General features: G+C 42.4%; 2 protein-coding genes and 1 long non-coding RNA gene across 5 annotated transcripts in view; 2 read left to right on the forward strand and 1 right to left on the reverse strand.

The window, feature by feature from the left end:
- LOC130374954 (exostosin-1) overlaps positions 1 to 19,473 on the reverse strand; it is a 162,417-nt gene that overhangs the window by 65,116 nt on the left and 77,828 nt on the right. The gene's annotated exons all lie outside the window — the stretch shown is intronic.
- On the forward strand, positions 10,720 to 15,838 carry LOC130374351 (myristoylated alanine-rich C-kinase substrate-like). Of its 3 annotated transcripts, XR_008893599.1 has the most exons (11): positions 10,720 to 10,805; positions 10,914 to 11,023; positions 11,294 to 11,309; positions 11,421 to 11,465; positions 11,990 to 12,045; positions 12,149 to 12,203; positions 12,315 to 13,205; positions 13,881 to 13,990; positions 14,271 to 14,286; positions 14,399 to 14,446; positions 14,984 to 15,018. XR_008893599.1 is itself a non-coding variant. In XM_056581071.1 (7 exons), exons 2-7 carry the CDS (start codon positions 13,882 to 13,884, stop codon positions 15,570 to 15,572), a joined length of 534 nt encoding a protein of 177 aa, XP_056437046.1. In that variant the 5' UTR covers positions 13,129 to 13,205; position 13,881; the 3' UTR covers positions 15,573 to 15,837. The 3 variants fall into 3 exon arrangements, 2 of the variants coding, with proteins under 2 accessions (XP_056437046.1, XP_056437045.1); XM_056581071.1 differs by lacking the exons at positions 10,720 to 10,805; positions 10,914 to 11,023; positions 11,294 to 11,309; ... (1 more) ...; positions 11,990 to 12,045; positions 12,149 to 12,203 and adding exons at positions 15,136 to 15,193; positions 15,302 to 15,837 and having other exon boundaries at positions 13,129 to 13,205; positions 14,984 to 15,015; XM_056581070.1 differs by lacking the exons at positions 10,720 to 10,805; positions 10,914 to 11,023; positions 11,294 to 11,309; ... (2 more) ...; positions 12,149 to 12,203; positions 12,315 to 13,205 and adding exons at positions 13,241 to 13,751; positions 15,136 to 15,193; positions 15,302 to 15,838 and having other exon boundaries at positions 14,984 to 15,015.
- LOC130374354 (uncharacterized) lies at positions 16,862 to 18,911 on the forward strand. The gene is made up of 4 exons (XR_008893601.1): positions 16,862 to 16,952; positions 17,054 to 17,163; positions 17,366 to 17,405; positions 17,490 to 18,911. It is a non-coding gene; the product is annotated as an uncharacterized LOC130374354 (long non-coding RNA).

The raw sequence follows: 19,473 nt of genomic DNA on the forward strand, positions 1-19,473 counted from the left end.
AGCTGGTATTGGTTTGTGCCGCTCAGCTACAGAGCAGCCAGTGGTTCCTGCCTTGGTCGGTGTCGCAAAGTCCATTACTACACGCCCCATGGGTGACTTCCACAGTCCACCTGGGTGACTCAATTTGGGCTCCTCCAAACATAAAGGACGAATCTGGTTTATTGCAAAATGATGATGATGAACATGGTTAGGGTGCTCTGCTGCCCTTCAGGAGATCACCCAGTGTGCGTGGGGACGGCTGGGTGAACCTGTGCACACTCATTATTGGATGGGCATCAGGTGTGCAGCCTTACCCATCCCCACAGTCCAATCAGACTGCAAGGGGAGGCTGCTTAAACCAGCCATCAGCCACACACACTCCCACAATCGGGTTTAAATCAAGTGTTTTGGATGCGTTTTGGGCCATTTTTTCTAACATCCTACAGCCCTATGCTGAGTTACATTGGAAATGAATGTCCTTTATGTGAACTACGACGCATCCTTGTACAACCAGTGTGTACGAGGTGTTATCCTACACACACACATACCCCAGCAGTCCTCTTTCAGGCTGACACATTTAGAAGTGTATTATCTTTGTATCTGTGCGTGTTGAGGAATACCACATAGTACCCCCCCCCCCCCCCCCCCCCCCCCCCCCCCCCCCCCTCCACACACACAAACACAACCTCCCCCTCTCTTTCTCTCCCCTCTCTTTCAGAGGCGGCTATCCCGGAAATGTCCCCCTGTTTTACGCAAACAACAAAACTGTGTTGAACACAAGCGGCAGCCATGACGTCGGTTTTTGAAGCTCATGCAGAAGCGACAAACGCCCAGTTCATCTAACAGCCTGTATGTAGGGTACAAGGATAGAACATGAAGGAGTTATGACCATAGACTACTTCGAGGCGGCCTTTCAATTCCCAGCTTCAATGTGGGTCATTTCTGCTGCTGGTGGCAAAAAAAAGCAAGCCATTGCGGCGGCCATAACATTAAATCGAAGGCTTCATGACAGTTGTGTTGGGACCAGAGGGTCAAGGCACGGACGCTATGTCCTTATCTCTTACCGTCTACGTTGGAACACATTTTCAACAAAAATTACACAAAACAAATGTCCGCCATTCCCTACACTAGTGTTGGTTTCCCAGCGTTCCTCTGACAGGGATTAAGCAGCGTGGGCGTAGCCCCACGCCACGGCGCCACTCCCAGCTGGGCTGGGACAAGATCGCAGAGCGTCTGATCCGGTGGCAACGCTCACCTGTCACTCTGTATAGACCCCCGTCCCATCTCCCTACGCCTGACAGACACACACACGCACGCACTCATGCGCGCTCCTCATCAGAAACACACACACACACGAAAACATACACACACACACACACTCACACACACACACACACACACACACACACACACACACATGCTCCTCATCAGACACACACACACACTCACACACATACACACACATACACATACATGCGCTCCCCATCAGACACACACACACACACACACACACACACACACACACACACACACACACACACACACACACACACACACACTGCTCTCCATTTTTTCACGCACAATGCTCAGCCTAATTAGGTCTGTAATGAACAAAGGCAATTTACATAGTGGTATCCCTATCTGGAGTACCAGGCCTCTCCAGCACGCACAGCCTCAAGTTCGCTCGAGAGCCGCAGACCATGAAAAGCTCCATGACAAGCCCGCTTGCTTGCTTGTGTGAGTGTGTGTGTTTGTTTGTGTTCGGAGGCGATATCATAAGCAGCTCTTACTATGTACACTTAAGGCTCACTGTGAAACACGCCACCAACAACTCAGTTTCTTAACACAGGCATGCACACGCACAAACACACGTACACAAATTCACAAACGTCAACTTTAGGCTGATAGTACACACACACACATCAGTAAATACAAACAAACAAATGCGTTCTGTGGCAGAGTCACAGGCCAGACACACACACACACACACACACACACACACACACACACACACACACACACACACACACACACACACACACACACACACACACACACACACACACACACACACACACACACAGCAGTCCCATATAGGATCTCACACACATTCTCTCTGACTCGGCGGCGCCTCTCCCGCTGTAATGAAGCAGATAATAAGCTGCTTCACGGTCCGCCGTAGCTAAAGCAAAATCAAAACCCTGTTGATTTAAGAATCAAAATGCGTACCCTCATGGGTTTTTCATCTTCTGCAGCAGCGATGATGAGGTTGTGAAAGAGAGTTAGAGTTCGAGAGAGGCTATGTGTTTTCATGGTAAATATACCCAGAGTCTGAGGAACAGACTGTGGTTGAGCCAGCAAAGAAAGAGGCTTCGAGGACCCATTCCTTACACCACCACCACCTTCACAATCACCACCACCTCCTCCACCACCACCACCTCCTCCACCAACAACACCACCTCTTCATCCACCACCACCTCCTCCAACACCATCGCCTCCTCCTCCTCCTCCATCACCACCTCCTCCACCAACACCACCACCTCCTCCAACACCACCAGCTCCTCCTCCTCCACCACCACCACCTCCTCCAACACCCCCAACCCCTTCATCTCCACCAGCACCAACCTTACCTCATCCAACACCATCACCACCTACTCTTAAAACACCACCACCTCCTTGTGCTCCAACAACACCAGCTCCTACTCCACCAACACCACCACCTCCTCCACCATCATCATGACTATCTTCTCCTCCTAAAACACCACCAGCTACTACTCGAACACCAGCCACTCCTCCTCCACCACCACCACCTCCTCCTCCACCACCAGCTCCACCTCCACCGACACAAGCTCCTCCTTCACCTCCACCACAACCACCTCCTCCACCACCACCACCACCTCCTCCACCACCAGCTCTTCCAACACAAGCTCCTCCACCACCACCACCTCCTCCTCCACCACCAGCTCCACCAACACAAGCTCCTCCTTCACCACCACCACCACCACCACCACCTCCTCCACCACCTCCTCCACTTCCAACACCACCTCCTCCACCACCACCCCTTCCTCCACACCGCATCACAACAAACTCCCCTGGAGCTCCCCTTGAAGCCCTGAACCTGATAATGTTTAAGCATGGTAGGTAAAGTACCAAACATGCATTTGTGACTTTATTGTGTCTGTACATGAGTATTTGTCTATATTTTTTCACAATAGTAAATGGAGCATAACTTTTAACACGGTAGTTGTCATTCAAATATATATGGACGATATTAACAGACATTAAATGCATCAACGTTAGCAAAAACAAATAAAGCAAAGGTACAATTGCTTATCTCATTGCAAAAGACAAAGTGAATATTAGACAAGGGAAAATACAATGGGAAGTATGCAAATTTAAAGCTTATCTATAAAATGAGGATGGGTATTTGGGAATTCAATAATCAAAGAGCAATGCTACAAACTCTACCATTGATTAATCCTGCACTCTTATTGTAACTGTGTGATAAATAGACTCCAGCAGTGAGTATACCAGCCTACAATTAAACAATCCATCATTCTACACATCAGTACACTTTATTGCCAGCAGTCTTGTTCAGATCCCTTGGGGTCCACAGCAAAGAAGACGTGCCGGCGAGGTTTTTGAATTTAATTTCTCATTTCAATTTACCGTCTAGAAAAGCGCGACTTTACCTCCCACACCACTTCAGTCAGCTTTGTTCTGTTTAAGATTAGCCACATCAAGGATAATTCGATCTTAAAAACATGAAACAAAAACAAAAATACATGTCTAGTGGCAACAACTTGTGATCGCCTAAGTTTTCTAGCCTTAGTTTTCTCGTTTTCAATGTCCTGATGTAATGTCCTAAAAGGGTGCTAGCATGCCTTGTCTTAAAGCCATGGTCTCAACATATCAGACAGTACTCATTCACATTGGCGCAAAAACGTCCTTGTCCCGAGTTTGAACCCTGGAAGCTATTCCGCTTGGATCACAATAGATAGTGATGCAACACCTATCACCAAACCTGGGTCATGTCCTCTGCAGTTGAATCAAAGTAGGCCTGCGTGCGTGTGTGTGTGCCAGTGTGTCCAAGTGCATACGTTTGTGTGTGATTGTGTGTGCGTGTGCGTGTGCGTGCGTGCGTGCGTGCGTGCGTGCGTGCGTGCGTGCGTGCGTGCGTGCGTGCGTGCGTGCGTGCGTGCGTGCGTGCGTGCGTGCGTGCGTGCGTGCGTGCGTGCGTGCGTGCGTGCGCGTGTGTGTGTGTGTGCAGGTGTCTGAGTGTAGCCATTTGGATGTGTGTGTGTGTGTGTGTGTGTGTGTGCCTGTGTCTCCAAGTGCATCCGTGTGTGTGTCATTGTGTGTGTGTGTGTGTGTGTGTGTGTGTGTGTGTGTGTGTGTGTGTGTGTGTGTGTGTGTGTGTGTGTGTGTGTGTGTGTGTGTGTGTGTGTGTGTGTGTGTGCGTGCAGCCATGTGGATGTGTGTGCGTGTGTGTGTGTGTGTGTGTGTGTGCGTGTGCACATGTGTGTTTGTGTGTGTGTCTGATATTACTGCCCATCAAAAGGGATCAGAAGAAAAGTCCTGGGGAACTTTCCATCTCTCCTCCTCTCCACTTGTCACTGACATCCACTTCTGAAGGAATGTCAAGCAGGCGACAAATAAAAAAAAAGTTATAGTCTCCTTTAAGCCTTGACTGTTCACAGCCAGCAGCACGCTGCACTATCATTTCAAAACTTCACCCCCTGCAGTGTTTAGTCTACATCAAATGTCACCAAAACGAGATAGACGCAGCAAATCTCAATTCACTTCAGTCAATCCTATGAGATAGAGTTTGTTGTTTTGCTATTGACTTTCATCGGTCCAATGTGTTAAAGACTTTTAACACAAACTACAAAAACGATATGGGCTAAAACATGTGTGTGTCATGATGTTTTTGGGGCTTTTAACAATGCCCTGGTAGGCAAGGAATAAACTTGTGGTCATAATTTATTCTCACGATAGAGGTTTGGAGCTTGAAGGAAAATGTGTGTTGGTTGTGGAAGAGCTTTGTAGTTTGTCGGCATCACATCGTGTGCGGTGACATTTGTCATTCTCAAAAAAACTGTGCAGCCCTAAAACTTTGCTCTAAATAACTCCTCTTTGTATTCTACGGGTGCTCTACTTTTACACAACCAAGAAAATTGAAAAAAATTGTAAACTCCAAAGTTTTTGGGCGGAATTACCCTACAGCTGTCAGTATTTTCAGTATTTTCTTTCCTCAAACGGCAACAGACTTTTGTGAAACCTCCAAAAATTGCTATGATCCTTCCTTGATCCTTTCATGGCCACCTTTTCCCTGGTGGCTCTTGATCCTTGATCCTAGTCTAGCTGACAAGGTTGGAATAGATCAGCCTTCCTGGGATCAATCGGAACAGATTTGTATAACACTTTGCACCGTCCGCCTTAAAATCGACTCATCGCACCTCGCCACTAAAACAGATGAGTCATGGCAACTAAGTTATACCCATGCTGCTACCCATGTTTGAATACATAAAACGAGTAGGAGGGTGGACGCCGGCACCTGCCGCTAGAATGTATGCGTCAACCGAGAGACGCAGAGAAGTGACACCATGGAAAAAGGTGTCGCTGCCACGGAAACAGTTGCGAAAATACGACCAGCGGAAGACGAAGACTGTGCTGTGACAGTACATTTAGCAGCACTTGGGACTCGAATTAGCAAACGCCTTGCAACTCTGTTAGCGCTTGTGGCGCTCAGGAACCTAACCCAATGTCATTGCCCGATTAACATGAAAGGACCATTAAGACATGCTTGAATGTTGGAGTCGGGGACCGGTTGAATGCAGCCAGGAGGCTGGCAGCTATTTGTATTTGGAGCCATTAGTATAGGTGTGAAATCACTGCATATGAGCTAGCATCGAGCAGCCAAGCACACTGCTGGGGAAATAACAGAAGAGGAGGAGATGGGAGGAGAGGGCAGAGTGCATGGGAGGAGGGACAAGAGGAGATGGGTAGGAGAGGAGAGGAGAGAAGGGAAGATGAGAGGAGAGGAGAGGAGAGGAGAGAAGAGAAGATAGGAGAGGAGAAGAGAGGAGAGACGAGAGGAGAAAAAAGGAATGGAGAGAAGAGACGATGGGAGAGGAGATAGGAGAGAGGAAAGGAGAGAGAGGAGGGGATACAATAGGTGGATACATTATGGGAGTAGAGAGGAGAGGGGAGAGGAGATTTTTTCCTTTTTTGAAGCCAGCAAGGTCAAACTTACGACTGTAAACGACTGTCAATAAAGAGTAGATTTTGAAAGGGAAATCATCTAAAAGCCATGCACCTGGATACTTACTTATAAACTATTTTTTGTGGGGAATCTTTTCTACAAATCACCTGCATTTTCAAGTTCAAGGACTGTCTGCAAGGGCTGCTTTAAAAAGAATAAGAAATGCTATTCGAATAGGTAAAATTCATTCATTTTTTTACCTATTCATCGAATAGGTAAAAAAAAATCTGAAAACCTTTTGAGGAAGCCAAAATGACTGTCACTGACTGAGGTCAAACGGAGAAGAAAATGAAAATGAAAACGCTCGGGAGCGTAAAATAAATCACGGCGAGCAAGGAGCGAAAGAAAAGCTGATCCATATCATTCTCGCATTTTAGCTGACGTTTAGATTTGCGTATTGTCCTTCGTATTTCCTGTGGTGGGCTTCAGCTCCCCTCGAGCTTCTGTTCTGAGCCAGGGGCAGCAGGGCCGTGGGCTCCCCCCGACATACAGAGACCCCTGACACCGCCCAGAGAAAACCCAGGCTAACCCTTACATGTGGCCGTCTTACAAACAGTCACGCCTCAGCTTTCAACAGGTCTTTGAGTTCATAAAGATTGCATAAGACTGGAAAAATCCTTGGAAAAAAGCTGCCTTCTCTAGCCTTGGCTAATTCTATAAGTCTATGAATAAAGACAAAAAGAACCAAAACACACACTTGAGCAATGGAGCCTTTTAACAGCTCTTCTACAGAAGGGTGAAGTACCTAATTTAAAACATAAGGTTGTTTTTATTTATGTCTGTGTCCGCGGCAGCATGGTCAATGTATATTTACTAGACTAGTTTGAACAGATCCATAATGAATGTGATGAGATATACCTACCTGTGTTTTTCCCACTGTGAAAAGGGTCTATTAAGTGGAAGATGTAATGGCTATGTCTCACAATCCATGCAGTGGCACGTGAGCCTTAATAAACTGAGAACAACATCAGCAGAGACAGTGGGAGTAGTATACAGATACACACATACAACATGTTTCATGTACACACACACACACACACACACACACACACACACACACACACACACACACACACACACACACACACACACCTATTTTTCTTTGTGTGTCCAAGGCAAATCCTATTTGAAACACAAAGGAACCCAATCAGTCAAAAACGATTTGAATTAACAGTGTGGTGTTTGTATTTGGAGATTACTCTAAAGAAACACAGCAGTTCCCCATGAACCATAGCAGGGACTACGAATTACCCACTTTGTCCTGGCAACACCATTCCCAATCTTCCTGATGTCCTTTCTTTGTCCGGTTCGTAATTTTCAAAACGATTGTAAATGCTTCAACAGTTTACACCTGCATTGCTAGGTATCAATGTACGCATAGACACGCGAAATCGCACGCACACGCATGCACGTATGTGCGGCCGTGGGACCTGAACCCGACCACGATATCACTTCAGCCTCTTGAAGAGTGCCCGCCTGGGTGTGGGAGTTTTCCTATCTTTTCCATTCAAAACAAGAGGCAGACGTCTCTCGAACCAGGGGCAGACTTCACGGCTAATGTGTGTCCCAGGAGGGGCATCTCCCCCTGATCCACGTCACGTGTACTTAACGTGTTTTCAATTTGTACCAGTTCAGTAATGTGGGATTTGATGCCGTACATAAGTATGGACATGCGTGCTGTTATCTGGACTTTCTTTTATGGAATCGTTTTTGGGATTTTTGATGTTTTCACCTGATTTCATAAAATATCCTACTGATTCTGGATCAAACTATATGGCTGTAAAGGAGACAGTAAAACACACGTAGATTAATATCAGCAAACAGTGGTCCAACAGCAACGAACACGGGATAGGATTCTGTACACACCAAAACGAACCCTGATTACAATAAAAAATGACTGCTCAATTGAAAGAATCAAGTCTGTGTGTTGCTCATCTGTTTTGACAATTGTCCCCATATATGAGAATGAGTGTGTTTTATTTAGTATACCATTAAGAAGCAGCAATTACTAATAGAATGTCCTGGGGAATATTATGATGGCCGCCAAAACGATTCCAGACAATAAAGAGAAACGGATTCAGTAGTAAATGCATCAATTATTTTTACCACATTGTCAAATTTTGGAATGGTAGCCCATGGCGGTTAACAGCCTGCATTGTGTTCTGCTTGTGTCCATAGATTAATCATTATAAGACGTCACTAGCTCCCCCTGTCTGCCTGTTCTCAACCTGACCTAATGGTTTGGCCAATGGGCAGAAAGGGGCGGGATCATCAGTTAAACGGCACATCTGTATTTAAGTTCTCCTTGCATGTCCTGCTCTCTCTCTGATGCTCTCCTCTGTTAAGTTTGTGCTACCCTTTGTTCTTTTGGAGTATAAAAGACTATAAAAAAAGACTAAAAAAGCTTTCGGAAACTTTAACAACAAAAAAACACTTCCATGTCAGAAAACCCAGCCTCATGCACGTCCGTTAGGCGTGACTGGGAGTGGGAAGGGATGCACGAAAGTCCAGATGACCGTTACACTTACTTTCAGAGTGTGTCCCGTGGGTATGGATATCGTACACACACACACACACACACACACACACCACACACAAACACACCCTAATATCCATGACATCGCACTTCTATCTCACCAGTCTTTCATCTCTCCTTATATTTTTGTTTCATTTGAGATGATTGAAGTTGTGGTTGTGGATGCCCCCCGCCCCCTCCATCTGTAGCGCAGCCGGCCTCAGAAATCTATAAAATATCAGCTATAAATTAATCACATTGGGCCTGTGAAGAAATGGAATGTATTTGTTGGCTTCCTGCTGGGTCTGGGTCTCACTGGCTGTGTGTGTGTGTGTGTGTGTGTGTGTGTGTGTGTGTGTGTGTGTGTGTGTGTGTGTGTGTGTGTGTGTGTGTGTGTGTGTGTGTGTGTGTGTGTGTGTGTGTGTGTGTGTGTGTGTCTGTCTGTGTGAACAGTGTAAATGATTGTAGATCAAGTGGCCATTGTGCAAGAGATAAACAAATGCACCTAAACACACAAGGTGCTTTATGAAGAACGGTTTATCTAATTTCAATCGAACCGTGCGGTGAATAAAATAATTCGAAAAAAACCCTGAAATAATACAGCAGTTTCAGCAAAAGTAACTAACCATGTAAAATGTGTTAGCAGATGGTGGAAAGGAGCCACCTGCTTCCATGTCTGCAGTTCATTAAAGCAGCTGAAGGCGGCACTTTGAAGGGCACCATGATTCTCGACTTCTCTTTTGTTTGTTGTGGCACTGCTACTTTTGGTGTTTTATACTTAATGTTGCATGCAACAATTGCAACATGCACCCATTTGAGTGATATCACTGGATTGTAAGGGCATTATCAGGAGGCCCCTACAACCTATGTCTGTGACCATACTTAACAAAACAGTTAACTGTATCTTAATCTATCGTTAGGTTTGTGGTCTTTCACCTTTTCTGAATTTTAAAAACCGTCACACACAACACTACCTAGCATTAGAAAACATAAAAAAAACGTTTTTTGGATGAGCTTATGAGGGGCTCCGGTTGATATATATTTCACAAGCTGGGTGGTCAATCAGTTAACACCATGACCCCACAGGTCAGGGGTCAACCATAACGAATCTCTATCACAGGCCGTATTCCTGGGGGAAATTACCACAACCTCCTCTTCCCCTTTCACAACAGAAGCATATCACCAAGATAAATGATTTTACAAAAGCTCACACTCTAGACTCAGTTTTGTTGATAATTTTTTTTAACAGACAGTCCAATCAAGGATGCATAAACACAGACATAGACTGTTTTAGTAAATACACATTGCAGGATACCTATAATAACTGTCGTTTATAGATTTAAGGTAAGTAAGGCCTCGAGTTTCACTAATGACAGAGTTACAACACAGAAGTGAGATTTCTGATTTAAGTAAAAACAGAAAATCCCCCAAAAATGTATTGAATATTGCAATGTTTGGCTTAGTGGCAAATTTTTAACTGTTGTCCCTGAGCGGGTGATTGCTGACTATAAGGTTACTGTTAGGGTATTTCTTTCTCACACAATTTTTTTTTTTAATTAGACAGTCCAAAAGCAGAAGAAAGCAACTAAAACATTGAAAATAGAAAAAATATACCCTCCTTACAAAAATAAATGTAATATCATTTTTACGGAGGCTCTATACATGTCCCAGTTAGGGGATGAAGTGTAAATTGGAAGTCGTTAGTGATAAGAATAATACTAATGAGTGAGGTAGTGTTCAAACATAGGAAAGAGATGTAAAAAGGAATTGTATTTTTGCAATGGTCATGCTTATTGCCCAACACTGAGACACAAACCCACATACAGGAACGATGAACACTGCATTAAAAGTGCAGGCTGATTAGAGAAGTAGATGACCACAAGATCAAGATACAAAGTCGGTCATGTTCCATTCACGCATTGCACAAATAAAAAATTAAAAAAAGGGTTGTGCCTCTCAATATATAAGATCATAATCATCTCAGACGCAATCATCTGAATCTAAATTATCACACGCATCACCATTTGCCACTCAGGAGACGGAAAGGTAAGATGCAAACATCCTGTTGATGCCTTACTTATATCATTTAACTCACTGAGAGATGCAATTGATTGGCTCTGGCTATTTAACTATTGTGTCTTCTCTCCTTTTTAGAATGAGATTTGCATTGGTCTTTATCGTTGTTCTGCTTGTGGTACTCTTGGCCGACCCGGGTTCGAGTAAAAAGAGAAAGTCCAGTAAATCCAAAGGTTCTGGGATATCAGGTATGTGAGACACAGGCACACAATCATACCATAATAACTAATACAATGGAGACATGTTTTTGAATTGGACATATAAAGTTATACAAATATATATAATTTTGTCTGGAGCAAAACAAATAATTAAAAAGAATGCTATGAAATATGTGCAGATAATCAACTCAATAAAAAATGCAATTGAAAAACAGGGGATTTATAATTCTGTTTAGAAATCCTTTTTACAGACTGCTAAACACTAAATAATTTTTTCTTCATTCTTTTGGTTCTATTTAGGTTCAAAATCCAAGAGGTAGGAAATTCTGAAACGTTTAAGTTCAACATTGACACAGAGTCGATAAAATGTAGATTATATCCCAATGTGACACACATAATTTTTAATGTAAATGTCTTACTTCAACAGTCCAAGCAAGTACTCAAAAAAGAAATACTCTTCAGGCAGTAAATGGTAAGCGCATTTCAAAACTTCCCTTATCCTTGACATCACAACATACATAAAGGCGAAGAGGCTGATACTTCACTGATCATGTTCGTACTTCGTACGAATTATGTGCTACCATTCAAATGTTTAAAATATTTATTCTACTTTTAAAATATTATTTTCTATAATGGAAGTCATTGTATAAAACACCCATTCTCTGACCCTTCCACTACTTTCGACTTTGCAACTTAGTAATTTTTACATGCTTTGTATATTTTCAGTTGGTCTCATTGACTGCCGTTGGGGCTAGAGCGTGATGAAACCATCCACTTTTGAACTCTGTTCAAATTTCACTTTTCACTTGATTTAAGCCATTCAACATTTCTTTAGGTCTTAAACTATGTGGCTTTATTAAAACATATTTTCAGCCTCACTTTACAGTACAGCACTCACCGCATTTTCTATGGTAAATGCATTTTCTAGTTATACATAATTAATCTAACCTTCCTAATATGCATTGTATATGCATATATAATTTGTTTTCGTGCCAGGTCTAACAATGGAAGAGTCAAGAAGAACCAAAGTAGGCAAAACTCAAATCATAAAGGTGAATATAAATATGTAATCTTTAACAATGAGGGGGGAAATGCCAATTACTAGCTTCCCTCTGCTATACCTCACATTCTGACCTCGGGTTTATTGTCAATCAGGTAAAAGAAACAAAAACAGGAAGAACAAAAGAAACTCATTCACCAATGCACTAAGGTAAGAACTAAAAAACATAAAACATCCAACAATCCAATAAATCAACTAAACACATACAAATGTAATTAATTCCATCGGGATTTGAATTTACATCTTTCAATGTCTCCCTAGGAGGAATGCCATCTCTTACGTAGAGGAAAGGCTCGCTCAACCACCTCCGTTCCAAATGGATGCCGGAGGAAATGCGTACGAAGGGCCGGGCTCTGCTGAGTACGAACAAGGCGATCCTGAGGGTTTTTTTTAGTTCTTCATAGGGTAGCGGTTCTGTCACCTGCCCTGATGGGAACACTTGAGGGGTAGGGAGTGCGGTGGCATACCCCTATCCAACCGGCTAGATGCTTATGTTTTAATCCAATAAAATGAGGGTTTTGATCTGAAACGTTTTTCCTTTGATGTCTCAATAATAATAAATAACAATTCTTTCTCGCTCCTGCACATGTATTTCATTGTTTGTTGTATTTGTATTTTAATGCTTTTATTGAACTATTTCATTGTGCTCAATTGGAATTGTGCAGTAAATTAACCAAATTAAATAAAGGATGTTAACCCTTTTAATGTGAAAGACAAGAAACTGGCGCTTTCCTTTTATTTCGGCGCTCCATCGACTCAATGAGCTTTGGCGCCGCTTGCGATCCTTTGGACATGGCACCCGGGTGCTTGTTCTTTATGTACTACAGCATATTGCTAGTATTCCCTCAAAGTAGCCGGTGTGGTCATTACACTTCAGGGTCCAAATTGAGCCACAAAACAACAAGGGGGGACAGTGAACACAGCTTGCATGGTGTGAGCTGATTAGAGCAGAGGCTGAAACCACAATCAGTCGGTACTGTATGATCATGTACGGTAATGCCACCCCTACATTTAATATTGAGTCATACCGCACACACATTGCAAGACTGCAAAGTCAGATGAGGGCCCGCCCGCCTCGAAAGAGACTATAAAACAGAAGTGTCAGGGCCTCTCTTGACCTAACTCTACATCGGCCCCCCCATTGAAATCAAGGTAAGAGGCGCACACCATTCTGAGCCTACTTATGTAACTAAGAACAGTGCTTATTCTGTACAAACTGTTGTTTATTTTATCTATTTATTAATTTTTGATAGGTTAGATACAGTTTATTCAAGTTCTCCAGTTTTGGACAGTCCATCAAGGATAAAAAAACTACACACTACACACAATACACACTGAAGGTTATCTATAATACCTGACATTTATAGATTTAAGGTAAGCAAGGGCTCAAGTTTCACTAATGTCTGAGTTATAACCATAGAGGTGAGTTTGATTTTGTTTTGCCACTTAAAATGGTCATGCTTTTTGCCAAACACTGAGACACACACGCACATTGAGGAACAATGAACACAGCATGTACGATGCAGGCTGATTAGAGAAGTAGATGAACACAAGATCAAGATACAAAGTTGGTCATGTTCCTGTCACGCATAGCACAAATTATAAAAATATGAAAGGGTTTCGCCTCTCAATCTGTCAGAGTGCCTCTGAATCTAATAAATCACACGCATCACCGTTTGCCTCTCAAGTGACAGAAAAGTGAAATGCAATAATCCTGTTAATTTGTACCACAAAGTCTTGAGTTCTATCATTCTATTCACTGAAAGTAATGGTCAAAGTATTATATTAGCTCTGACTGTTTTAAACTGTGTTTTCTCTCCATTTCAGAATGAGGTTTGCAGTGGTCTTTGTGGTTGTTTTGCTTGTGGTTCTCTTTGCTGACCAAGGATTGAGTAAAAAAGCTAAAAAGAATTCCAAAGGTTATGGGATTCTACCAGGTATGTGATACACAGGCACACAATAATACAATAATAATGAGTACAATGGAGACGAGTTTCTAGAAGAGTTGTATATAGAAAGTTATACAAATATATATTATTTTGTATGAAGCAAAAAACATTTTGAGGCGTTTAAAAAATGCTATGAATGATGTGTAGATAAACAGCTAAATTAAGAATACAATTGAAAAACAGGGGATTCATAATTCAATTTAGAAATCCTTTCTACAGACTACTAAACACCCAACCTTTTTTTCCTCATTATTTTGGTTCGATTTAGGTTCAAAATCCAAGAGGTAGGTACTTCTGAAAACCTATTATTTCAACATTGACATAGAGTCAATAAAATGTAGATTTTATCTCAATGTGCTACACATAATTTTGAATGCAAATGTCTTACTTCTACAGTCTAAGCAAGTTTAACTCAAAAAAAAAACAGTCTTCAGGCAGTAAATGGTAAGCGCATTTCAAAACGTCCCTTATGCATTACATCACAACATACATAAAGGCGAAGAGGCTGATACTTCACCGATCATGTTCCCTTAGTATGAATCACGTGCTACCATTCAAATGTCAAAAATATTTAAGGTATTTAAATATTTAATTTAAAATATTATTTTCTATAATGGAAGTCATTATAGAAAACACCCATTCTCTGACACTTCCACTAGACTTTGCAACTTGATCATTTTTACATGGTTTTTATATTTTCAGTTGGTCTTATTGACTTCCAATGGGGAATGACACAGTGTGATGACACGACCCACTTTTGAACTCAGTTTAAATTTCACTTTACACTTGATTTTAGCCATTCAACATTTCTTTAGGTCTTAAACTATGTGGCTTTATTAAAACATATTTTCAGCCTCACTTTACACTACAGCACTCGCCACATTTTCTATAGTAAATGCATTTTCTAGCAATACATAATTATACAAACCTTCCTAATATGCATTGTATATGCATATGAAATATCATTTGTTTTCTTGCCAGGAGTGCCAAGGGAAAAGTCAAGAAAAGCAAAAGTAGGCAAAACTCAAATCATAAACGTGAAATTTAATCTTTAACAATGAGGGGGAACATCCCAATGACTAGCATCCCTATGCTTTAAACCACTTTCTAACCTCGGGTTTATTGTCAATCAGGTAAAAAAGACAAAAAAAAGAAGAAGAAATTCGCCAAGAAATTCGACAAGAAACAAAAGTAAGAACCAAAAATACGAAAAAAATCCAACCACCCAATAATTAAATACATACAAATATAATGAATTCAATCGCAATTAAAATGAACATCTTTCAATGACTTCTCCAGGAGCAAGGCCATCAAACGCCGCCCGGTTTCAACGTTCAAACAACCTCCAAGGACCAACCAACAACGAGGTGCTGACCAAGGCCAGGGCTCTGCTAATGCTGAATTGCCTACTCCTGGTCCCGAACTCGCTGCCCCTGAAGCTGAACCGGCTGTCCCTGGCGCTGAACCGGCTTCCCCTGGCGGTGAAGAGGCTGCCCCTGAAGATGCAGAGGCTGCCCCTGAAGATGCAGAGGCTGCCCCTGAGGAAAACGTCCAGTTCTTCATAGATTAGCAGTTCTGTCACGTCACCTAGCATTAACCTGCCTCCCTTAATAACAGTAAAATGAAGTTTTGATCTGGAACGGTTATTTCTTTAATGTCTCCCAAATAACAATGCTGTCCCTCTCATGCACATGCATTTCATTGTGTGTTGTATTTGTATTTCAATGCTTTTCTTGTACTATTGCATTCTGCAAATAAATCAACTCAACAAAACTACATTGGAACTTGTGCAGTAAACTTACCAAATGAAATAAAGGGTGTATATAGTTTGTGTTTGGTTTTTCAACAAAAAAACAACCGTTGTGATATAGGGGTGTCAGTTTGGGTTGTTTTTGCTTCCCATAGACCGACAACCATTATCCGGTAACTAACCCATAACTAACCGGTACATTTTCAGAAAGAAACGCGACCTAATGTGAAAGACAAGAAAGTGGCGCTTTCCTTTTAGTTCAACGCTCCATTGACTCAATGAGCTTTGACGCCGCAAACCATTCTCGGACATGGCACCCGGCTGCTTGTTCTTAATCTGCTACAGCATATTACTAGTACTACAACTGAACTGAAAAGTAGCAAAACACTATTTACGTTTGACTTTGTTGCATTTCTGGAGGAAATTATCCCACACTGCAGCGTAGTTTAGAGCGCTTACATTTTTACCTAAGACTGCTAGTTAGTGTTTATGCAAATTAGCCTTGATGATCTATGGACCGACATGGTTAACCGGTCAAGAGAAATTCGGCGGTTAGCCGATTAACTGTTGACATCGCTAGTGCTATACCAGGGTTTCCCAAAGCACTTTGCAGCTTAGGCGTCCGCCTAGGCAACATATGCCTTCCAACTTAACTACGTCAAAAAAATAAAATAATAAAAAAATAGAATCTAAACTTCATTCACTCTCTGCGTATAGTTCAAGACAGACTTACGGCCTGACAGCCTACTTGCAAATAAGTATAAATGGTCCACCTGTAAAAGAGTGCAATTAATAAAGGGCCCTTGAATTGTTATTTTTAAAACCACCTTAACTAAACCCTATCCATAATCCTATCAAGACGCCGTGAGAACAAAAACAATTTGATTTTCGTAGCCTGTGTTGTCATTAGACTTAAGGGTTAACATTTGGGGGGGGGGGGGGGGGGGGGCAGTGATCACAGCATGCATGGTGTGAGCTGATTAGAGAAGAGGATGAACACACAATCAGTCGGTACTGTATGATAATGTACGGTAATGCCACCTCATTTCCCCCCCTACATTTAATATTGATTAATACCGCACACACGTTGCAAGACTGCAAAGTCAGATGAGTGCCTATCCATCCCGAAAGAGACTATAAAAAGAAGTGTCAGGGCCTCTCTTGACCTAACTCCACATCTGCCGCTCCATCGAAAGCAAGGTAAGAGGCATACACCATTCTGAGCCTACTTATGTAACTAAGAATAGTGCTTGTTATGTACAAACTGTTGTTTTATTTATGTATTTATTCATTTTATTTAGAATGAAGTATGCTGTGGTCTTTGCTGTAATGTTGCTTGTGGCAATCACAGCTGAACCCGGGGAATGCGGCTTAAGAAAATATCTTTCTGGTGTCAAACTCAAAATAAAAAGTGGGACACACACACACACACACACACACACACACACACACACACACACACACACACACACACACACACACACACACACACACACACACACACACACACACACACACACACACACACACACATAAAGTTGTAGTCTTCCAGAAGTTTGTTTTTAGGACCTTTTCAATAACCGCGTTGATGTGATTCATTTTGTTTATTTCAGATACTATTTGTCAACGTACCTTGACCAAGATGAACAAAAGGTAAGAATTTCAGATGTTCATTGAAATGCAAAAATATATTCAGTATACGTTCGTAGGATCTGATTCGTTCTGTTACTTTTTTAGCTGTGCAATTTTCCTTCAAGAAAACGGCTATCAAGAATGCTTGAATAGCCCCAAGACTGCGGACCAGACTGCCGAGTCCCCTGAGGAGGATCCAGTGTTTATGGTCTAGTGGCTGATTAACCGGCCTCCGTTGTTGGTGACCGGGAGGGACAGGGATTCACATGTACTCCGTTTTTAAGCCTGCTTAACCTCTTCAATATTATTAATTGGTATTGTTAAATATCTTTTTTTACAGTAGGCCTACTGTATATGAAAACTAAGTATTTTTTTTTTTAATAAATGTTACTCTGCGTTCACACCAAAAGATGCAAAAAGTTGACGCGCGGCACGATCCCATTCAAAGTGAATGTAGAGACGCGTGGCTGCTTTGCTGCTTTGCTGCCGCAGCACTTGCTGCCGAGAAAACCGGCAGCAAAATTTGATTTGCGCCGCGGCAAAATCTGATTTGCAGCGCGGCATGCCCGTGCCCGCTGCCGGGCACAGGCGGCGGGCGCGTTCACGTATTTTGCGGCGCGTCAAATGCTGCTCGAGTTGAAATATTTCAACTTTTGCTGCGCCGCAAAACTTGATTTGCCGCGCCGCAAAACTTCTGCGTCAACGCGTTCGGGCAGCAAATGCATCTTTTGGTGTGAACGCACGGTTACAGCAACTGGTACAGCAGAGAAAAGTCAAATGGCATTCTAATGTATTTTTTCCATCACCATAAAAACAAATAATGTTGCATTACAAATATAGTTGATCGTATGTGGCTTAGCTCAGGAGGTAGAGCACTTGTCTTGTAAGTGAAAGGTTGCTAGTTCGATTCTCAGCTCCTCCTAGCTGAGTGTTGATGTGTCCCTGAGCAAGACACTTAACCTTAACTGCTCCTGACGAGCTGGCTGTGGCCTTACATGGTTGACTCTGCCGTCGGTGTGTCAATGTGTGTATTAACCAATGTAAGTCGCTTTGGATAAAAGCGTCTGCTAAATGCCCTAATTGTAATTGTAATCAGATGCCCTACTAAGCGTATCTCCAAGGACCAACCAACAACGAGGTGCTGACCAAGGCCAGGGCTCTGCTAATGCTGAAATGCCTACTCCTGGTCCCGAACTGGCTGCCCCTGACGCTGAACCGGCTGCCCCTGACGCTGAACCGGCTGCCCCTGACGCTGAAGAGGCTGCCCCTGAAGATGAAGGGGCTGCCCCTGAGGAAAACGTCCAGTTCTTCATAGATTAGCAGTTCTGTCGTGTCACCTAGCATTAACCTGCCTCCCTTAATAACAGTAAAATGAAGTTTTGATCTGGAACGGTTATTTCTTTAATGTCTCCCAAATAACAATGCTGTCCCTCTCATGCACATGCATTTCATTGTGTGTTGTATTTGTTTGTCAATGCTTTTCCTGTACTATTTCATTCTGCAAATAAATCAACTCAACTAAACTATATTGGAACTTGTGCAGTAAATTTACCAAATGAAATAAATGGTGTATATAGATTTGTGTTTGGTTTTTCAACAAAAAAAACAACCTTTGTGATATAGGGGTGTCAGTTTTGGTTGTTTTTGCTTCCTATAGACCGAAAACCATTATCCGGTAACTAACCCATAACTAACCGGTACATTTTCAGAAAGAAACGCGACCTAATGTGATAGACAAGGAAGTGGCGCTTTATCATACAGTACCGACTGATTGTGTGTTCATCCTCTTCTCTAATCAGCTCACACCATGCATGCTGTGTTCACTGCCCCCATTATTTAATTTTTTTGACGTATTTAAGTTGGAAGGCATATGTTGCGTAGGCGGACGCCTAAGCTGCAACTTAAATACGTCAAAAAAATAAAATAATAGAAAAATATAATCTAAACTTCATTCACTCTCTGCGTATAGGTCAAGACAGACTTACGGCCTGACAGCCTGCTTGCAAATAAGTATAAATGGTCCACCTGTAAAATAGTGCAATTAACAAAGGGCCCTTGAATTGTTATTTTTAAAACCACCTTAACTAAA

The sequence above is a fragment of the Gadus chalcogrammus genome, chromosome 21, assembly GCF_026213295.1.
Source record: "Gadus chalcogrammus isolate NIFS_2021 chromosome 21, NIFS_Gcha_1.0, whole genome shotgun sequence".
In the NCBI taxonomy this organism is placed as follows: Eukaryota; Metazoa; Chordata; class Actinopteri; order Gadiformes; family Gadidae; genus Gadus; species Gadus chalcogrammus.